At 40.9% G+C, this 8,024-nt stretch overlaps 1 protein-coding gene across 1 annotated transcript in view; it reads left to right on the top strand.

Moving 5' to 3' along the window:
- The window catches only part of TECPR2 (tectonin beta-propeller repeat containing 2), a 140,776-nt gene that overhangs the window by 39,078 nt on the left and 93,674 nt on the right, over positions 1-8,024 (top strand). The window contains exons 3-4 of the mRNA XM_011951581.1: positions 6,349-6,477; positions 7,187-7,318. Of these exons, the coding sequence (XP_011806971.1) occupies positions 6,349-6,477; positions 7,187-7,318 (261 nt within the window). The remainder of the gene's footprint in view (positions 1-6,348; positions 6,478-7,186; positions 7,319-8,024) is intronic.

Raw genomic sequence — 8,024 nt, 5'->3', positions numbered from 1 at the left:
AAAAAAAAAAAAAAAAAAAAGACTCACTTTAGATCCAAATTTGCTGGTGAAAGAATAGAAAAAGATATTCCATGCAAATAGTAATGAAAAGAAATCGAGGTGGCTATTCTACTCTCAGACAAAAAGAGTTACAGAATTGTGGGAAGAAATAGTTCTACAATAAAAGTTGGAAACTTTAATATCCCACTATCAATAATGGATAAAAAAATAAACTATACATGATAAATCAACTAGATATAACAGACATTTATAGAACACTCTACCCAATGACAATAGCATACATTGTCTCAAATGTACATGGGATGTTTTCCAGAATAGACCATATGTTAAGCCACAGATTAAGTGTCAGTAGATTTTAAAAGATATACAAAGTATCTTCTTATTGCAACCACAACAGGATAAAGTTAGAAATCGGTAGCAAAAGGAAAATTGGAGAGTCCACAAATTTGTGCAAATTAACCATATACTCAGTCAACCAATGGGTAAATAAAGAAATTACAAGGGAAATTTAAAAATACTTAAAGACGAATTACAACAAAAACACGCATACCAAAATTTATGGGACAGTGAAAACAATGCTGAGGGGGAAATTTATAGCTTTAAATACATACATAAAAAATAAGAAAAATCTCAAATCAACAACCTCAACTTTACAATTTAAGGAACTAGAAAGGAGGAAAAACTAAACTCAAAACTAGCAGAAGGAAGGAAATAATAAGCTTAGAACAGACGTAAAGGACATAGAGACTAGAAAACCATAGAGAAAATCAGTGAAACCAAAAGTTGAATTTTTGTAAAGTTCAACAAAATTGACAAACCTTTAGTCAGATTGATCAAGAAGAAATGAGAGAAGACACAAATGATTAAAACCAGAAACAAAGTAGACCCTTACTATTGATTCAGCAAACAAAAAGGATTATGACAGGATGGTGGATCTGTTGAATACCAACAAATTGGATAACCTAGATGAAATGGACAAACCCCTAGAAACACAAAACCTACTGAGACTAAACCATGAAAAAATAGAAAACCTGAGTAGATCTATAACTAGTTAGAGAATAGAATCAAAATCAGTTATCTCCTTGGAAAGAAAAGCCTTAGACACAATGGCTTCACCAGTGAATTTAACCAAGCATTTAAGGAACTAATACTATTTCTTCTCAAATTTTTCCAAACAATTGAAGAGGAGGGAGTACTTCTGAATTCACTCTATGAGGCTAGAATTATGCTGATACCAAAACTAGAAAAGATACCAAAAGAAAAGTACACATCAGTATCCCTCATGATCACTGATGCAAAAATCTTCAAGAAAATGCTAGCAAATCAAATTCAGCACCATATTAAAAGGATTATACACCATAACCAAAGTGGGATATATTACTGGAATGCAAAGACGGTTCAACATATGAAAGTCAGTTACCTAATACACTGTTTTAACAAAATGAGGGACAAAACCACATGGTCAACTCCACTGGTGCATAAAAAGCATTTGACAAAATTCAACACCCTTTTATGGTAAAAACACTCAACAAACTGGGATAGAAACTACCCCAACGTAATAAAAGCTGTATATGAAAAATAGTGAACAATTATACTTAATGGTAAAAAGCAGAAAGCTTTTCCTCTATCAGAAACAAGGCAAAATACATGCTTTTGTCACTTCAATTCAACACAGTGCTGGAAATTGTAGCCAGAGTCATTAGCCAAGAAAAAGAAATTAAGAGGCATCAAAATCAGGAAGGAAGAAGTAAAAGTATCTCTGTTTGCAGATGACATGATCTTGTACATAGAAACCCTAAAGATTCCACAAAAAATTGTTTGAACTGGGCCGGGCGCGGTGGCTCAAGCCTGTAATCCCAGCACTTTGGGAGGCCGAGATGGGCGGATCACGAGGTCAGGAGATCGAGACCATCCTGGCCAACACGGTGAAACCCCGTCTCTACTAAAAAATACAAAAAACTAGCCGGGCGAGGTGGTGGGCGCCTGTAGTCCCAGCTACTCGGGAGGCTGACGCAGGAGAATGGCGTAAACCCGGGAGGCGGAGCTTGCAGTGAGCTGAGATCTGGCCACTGCACTCCAGCCCGGGCGACAGAGCAAGACTCCGTCTCAAAAAAAAGAAAAAAAATTGTTTGAACTAATACATGAAACTGGCATAGTAGCAGCATACAAAGTCAATGCACAAAAATCAGTTGCATTTCTAAACAACAATGAATAATATGAAAAAGAAATTAAGAGGAAAATTCCACTTAAAATGGCATTAAAAAGAATAAGGAGGTGAAAGACTCGTACAATGAAACATGAAACATTGCTGAAAGAAATTAAAGACATAAATAAATAGAAACATATTATATGTTGAGAGATTGGAAGACTTAACATTACGTGTTTGTTTTTTGGAGACAGGGTCTTGCTCTGTCACGTAGGCTGGAGTGCAGTGGCACAATCACGGCTCACTGCAGCCTCAATCTCCTAGGCTCAAGTGATCCTCCCATCTCAGACTCCCAGGTACCTAGGACTATAGGCATGCACCACTATGCCTGGCTTTTTTAAAATTTTTTGTAGAGATGGGGTCTCACTATGTTGCTCTTGAATGCCTGGGCTCAAGTGATCCTCCTGCCTTGGCCTCCCGAAATTGTGGGATTACAGGCATGAGCCACTCCGCCTAGCCTGACTTAATATTGTTAAGCTGTCCACACCGCCCAAAGTGATTTATAAGTTAATTCAATACAATTTCTATAAAACTCCCAAGGACATTTTTTGACTTGGGAGTTTTAGAATACAAAAATTTATTCTAAAATTCATATGGGATCTCAGGAGACCCTGAAAAGCCCCAACAAAGCTGAAAAAGAACAAAGCTGGAGATCTCATACTTCCTGAACTTAAAACTTACTACAAAAATGCAGTCATTAAAACAGTATATTGGACTTGGCTGTGGTATGAAGAAATAAGAAGAAGAAAATAAAGAAGAAAACAGCGTGATACATAAAAATAGACATAGAGACCAATGAAATCAATAGCCCAGAAATAAATCCTCTTATATAGTCAAGTGAATTTTTTTTTTTTTGAGACGGACTCTTACTCTGTTGCCCAGGCTACAGTGCAGTGGCATGATCTCCGCTCACTGCAACCTCCACCTCCTGGGTTCAAATGATTCTCCTGCCTCAGCCTCCCAAGTAGCTGGGACTACAGTGCAGTGGCATGATCTCCGCTCACTGCAACCTCCACCTCCTGGGTTCAAATGATTCTCCTGCCTCAGCCTCCCGAGTAGCTGGGACTACAGGCATGTGGCATCACACCTGACTAATTTGTATATTTTTAGTAGAGACAGGATTTCCTGTTAGCCAGGCTGGTCTTGAACTCCTGACCTCAGTGATTGGCCTGCATCAGCCTCCAAAGTGCTGGGATTATAGGTGTGAGCCACTGTACCTGGCCCAGTCAAGTGATTTTTAATAAGGACGTGAAGATTGTTCCACAGGGAAAGGGTAGTCTTTTCAACAAATGGTATAGGGGAAACTGGATATTAACATGCAAAAGAATGAAGTTGGACCCTTATCTAATACCACATTCAAAAATTAACTCAAAATGGCTGGGCCTGGTGGCTCACACCTGTAATCCCAGCACTTGGGAGGCTGAGGCAGGCAGATCACTTGAGGCCAGGAGTTTGAGATCAGCCTGGCCAACATGGGGAAACTCTGTCTCTACTAAAAATACAAAAAATTAGTCAGGTGTGGTGATGCATGCCTGTAGTCTCAGCTACTCTGGAGGCTGAGGCATGAGAATCACTTGAACCTGGGAGCTGGAGGTTGCAGTGAGCCAATATTGTGTCACTGTACTCCAGCCTGGGCAAGAGAGGGGGACCCTGTCTTAAAAAAAAAAAAAAACTCAAAATGAATTAAAGACCTAAACGTAAGAACTAAAACTATGAAACTTTTAGAAGAAAACATAGGACAAAATCTTCAAAACATTGGATTTGACAATGATTTATTGGATATAACATCAAGGCATAAGCAACGTGGAAAAATAGACAAATTGTACTTCATGAAAATTTAAACATTTTTATACATCAAAAACACTATCAACAGAGTAAAAAGGCAGCCCACCAAATGGGAGAAAATATTTGGAAATCATGTATCTGTTAAGGGATTAATATTCAGGATATATAGGGAACTCTTTAAACTCAACAATGAGACCAGGAGCGGTGGCTCACACCTGTAATCCCAGCTACTTGGGAGGCTGAGGCACGAGAATCGCTTGAACCTGGGAGGTGGAGGTTGCAGTGAGCCAAGATTGCGCCATTGCACTCCAGCCTGGGCTACAGAGTGAGGCTCCATCTCAAAAACACAAACAAAAAATTCAACAATGAAAAAACCCAATTCAGAAATGGGCAAAGGACTTGAATAGATGTTTCCCCAGAGAAGGTAAACAAATGGCCAATAAGCACATGAAGAATGAACATCACTAATTATCAGGGCAATGCATGTCAAAACTATACCCCACACCCATTAGGATGGCTACTATCAAAAAAAACGGAAATAACAAGGGTTGGTAAGGATGGGAGAAATCAGAACCCTGGTGCATTGTTCGTAGGAATAGGAGATGATGCAGCCACTACTAGAAAACAGTATGGTGGTTGCTCAAAAAACTAAAAATAGAATTACCATATGATACCAAAATTCAGTCCTGGGTAGGGTGTGTACCCAAGATAATTGAAAGCAGTATCTCAAAGAGATGTTTGTGCGCTCATATTCATAGAAGCCTTATTCACAGTTAAAATGGGGGAGCAACCCTTGTATGTCCATCAGCGGATGAATGGAGAAACAAAATGTAGTATGTACATGCAAGAGAATATGACTAAGTCTTAAAAAGGAAGGAGTTTTGATATGTGCTATAACACGGGTGAACCTTGAAGATACTGTATGAAGGAGATAAGCCAGTCAGAGTAAGACAAATACTGTATGGTTCCATTTATATGAGGTATTTAGAGTAGTCAAAATCACGGTGAAAGGAATTTGAGGAGATTTAAAAAAAAAAAAGGAGTAGTAAAAATCATAAAGACAGAAAGTAGAATGGTAGTTGCCAGGGGCTGGGGAGAGGGATGAATGGGGAATTATTGTTTAATAGGGTCGGTTTCAGTTTTACAAGATTCAATAGTCCTGGAGATGGATGATGGTGATGATTGCAGAGCATTATGAATGTATTGAATACCACTGAAATGTATACTTTAAAAAGGGATCCTGGTAATTTTATGTTAGGTATTTTAACATTAAAAAATTGGGGGATGAGGGCTGGGTACGGTGGCCCACGCCTGTAATCCCAGCACTTTGGGAGGCTGAGGTGGGCAGATCACGAGGTCAGGAGATCGAGACCATCCTGGCTAACAAGGTGAAACCCCATCTCTACTAAAAATACGAAAAAAAAAATTAGCAGGGCATGGTGGTGGGCGCCTGTAGTCCCAGCTACTCGGGAGGCTGAGGCAGGAGAATCGCTTGAACCCAGGAGGTGGAGGTTGCAGTGAGCCAAGATCGTGCCACTGTACTCCAGCCTGGCAACAGAGTGAGATTCCATCTCAAAAATAAAAATAAAAATTGGGGGTGAGGGCAGGGTGCAGTGGCTCACATCTGTAATCCCAGCACTTTGGGAGGCCAAGGCAGGAGGATTCCTTGTGCCCAGGAGATCGAGACCAGCCTGGGCAATATAGTGAGACCTTGTCTCTACAAAAAAATTTAAAAATTAGCTGTGTGTGGGGCACACGTCTGTAGTCCCAGCTACTTGGGACGCTGAGGTGGGAGGATCGCTTGAGCCTGGGAGGTTGAGGCTGCAGTGAACTGTGATTGCACCACTGCCGTCCTGCCTAGGTATATTTGTTTTCTGGTTTTTTGTTGTTGTTTATTGTTTTTTTGAGACAGAGTCTTGCTCTGTCACCCAGGCTGGATGCAATGGCATGATCTTGGCTCACTGCAACCTTCGCCTCCTGGGTTCCAGTGATTCTCCCTGCCTCAGCCTCCTGAATAGCTGGGATTACAGGCATCTGCCACCACGCCCAGCTAATTTTTGTGTTTTTAGTAGAGACAGGATTTCACCATGTTGGCCAGACGTCTCGAACTCCTGACCGCAGGTGATCTGCTTGCCTTGGCCTCCCAAAGTGCTGGGATTACAGGTGTGATCCACCGTGCCCAGCCCTGTTTGTGTTTTTTTTTTCATCAGATGTGATTTCTGACTTGCATATGTAATCAAAAATATGTATGGACTGCAGCCTGATGAAGTTTTTCACTCCGTTGGTAATGTCCTCCTTGTTTTACATTTTCAAAGCCTGCATAGTTACAGATTCATTTGTTATCAACGTTTCTCCAGGGGAAGACGGAATCTATCACTGTGGTGAAGCTGCTGAGTTGCTTTGATGACCTGGTGGCAGCAGGCACAGCCTCTGGCAGGGTTGCAGTTTTTCAACTTGTGTCTTCATTGCCAGGAAGAAATAAACAGGTGAGTACTCATGATCTGAACACGTGTTAACTTCTTGGTAAATTCCTCATGGATTTTTAAAATGAGAAATCCTCATCTGCTTAGAAAGTTTATGCTCAGAGAAAGCCGGGCACAGTGGCTCACACCTGTAATCCCAGTAATTCGGAAGGCCAAGGCGGGCTGATCATGAAGTCAAGAGATCAAGACCATCCTGGCTAACATGGTGAAACCCCGTCTCTACTAAAAATACAAAACTTGGCCAGGCGCAGTGGCTCACGCCTGTAACCCCCAGCTGTTTGGGAGGCTGAGGCAGGAGAATGGCGTGAACCTAGGAGGCGGAGCTTGCACTGAACTGAGATCGCGTCATTGCACTCTGGCTAGCCTTGGTGACAAAGAGAGACTCCCCCCCAAAAAAAAAAAAAAAATGCTCAGAGAAGCTTAACACTGTGCTGTTTATAATTGGAGAACATTTTTGTGCTGAGTTGAACACTTGGCATAAAGTACAGGTGGGTCATTTCATTTTTGCTTAATATCCTCAAGGTGTGCTCTCTGTGGGTTTTGAAGGTGACTAGAGGGATGGAACCTTGTGCAGGGTTCTGCTTGGAAAAGGAGATTGGGAAAACCAGCTCTTCCGTAACTAGGAGCGATTGTATACCTTTTCCATGTAGCCCCAGCTCACAGCATTTATCCTTTTCTTTTTCTTGTGTATATTTTTATCCCCTGTTCATAGCTTCGGAGATTTGATGTCACTGGTATTCACAAAAACAGCATTACAGCTCTGGCTTGGAGCCCCAACGGAATGAAACTGTTCTCTGGAGATGACAAAGGCAAAATTGTTTATTCCTCTCTGGATCTAGACCAGGTAAAATTATTTTCAGAAATACTGTTGGCTCTTGCCTTCTTACATTTGGAAAAACTGTATTTATAATTGTATTTTTATTCAGTTTGTATTCTTGATCATTGTCCCTTTATAATCTCAATTGTTATTTGTAACATTTACTTTTATAAACTTATGTTTTATAAGCTTCCACTTCTAAGACTAAGGAGTTGGCCTACTGGAACATTCCCTTTTTTCATTCCACTGTTGTGTTTTACTTCTACTTGGAAAAGAAGCTATTATCATTCCTACTTCCTGAAAGGTTAGTAGGAGTGATGCCGAGCACTTCTGAATCCTAACTGTGGACAAGTCAGTGATTTCAATGGATGGAGGACTCTCTGCCAGTCGCCTGGCCTGTGTGAGATGACCTCATGTGACAGGAAGTGGCAGAGGAGAAGGTTAGGTGGCAGTATGGTGAAGATGAAGAAGCTGGAGCTCCAAGAGATCTAGGAACTAGCCCAGGGTTGCAGGCTTGCACCTCACAGGGCTTGCTTTCAAACCGAGGTTCTGCTTCAATGCCCGTGCCTTTTCCACTGCACGTGTGGCTTTATGATCTGCTGGGTTTTATTTGTTTTGTCATGTGTCTGCAACCATACGGAACCCCTTGGTGGCACAGTCCTTTCTTTTTCTTATTTGTAACCTTCATTCCTAGAGCACTGTCAGAATTCAGCAATTTTTTTTTTTTTTTTTT

Source organism: Colobus angolensis, unplaced genomic scaffold (assembly GCF_000951035.1).
Source record: "Colobus angolensis palliatus isolate OR3802 unplaced genomic scaffold, Cang.pa_1.0 Scaffold32, whole genome shotgun sequence".
Taxonomy (NCBI): Eukaryota; Metazoa; Chordata; class Mammalia; order Primates; family Cercopithecidae; genus Colobus; species Colobus angolensis.
Note: the sequence above shows the minus strand (reverse complement) of the source record. Positions and strands in the feature narration are given on the sequence as shown.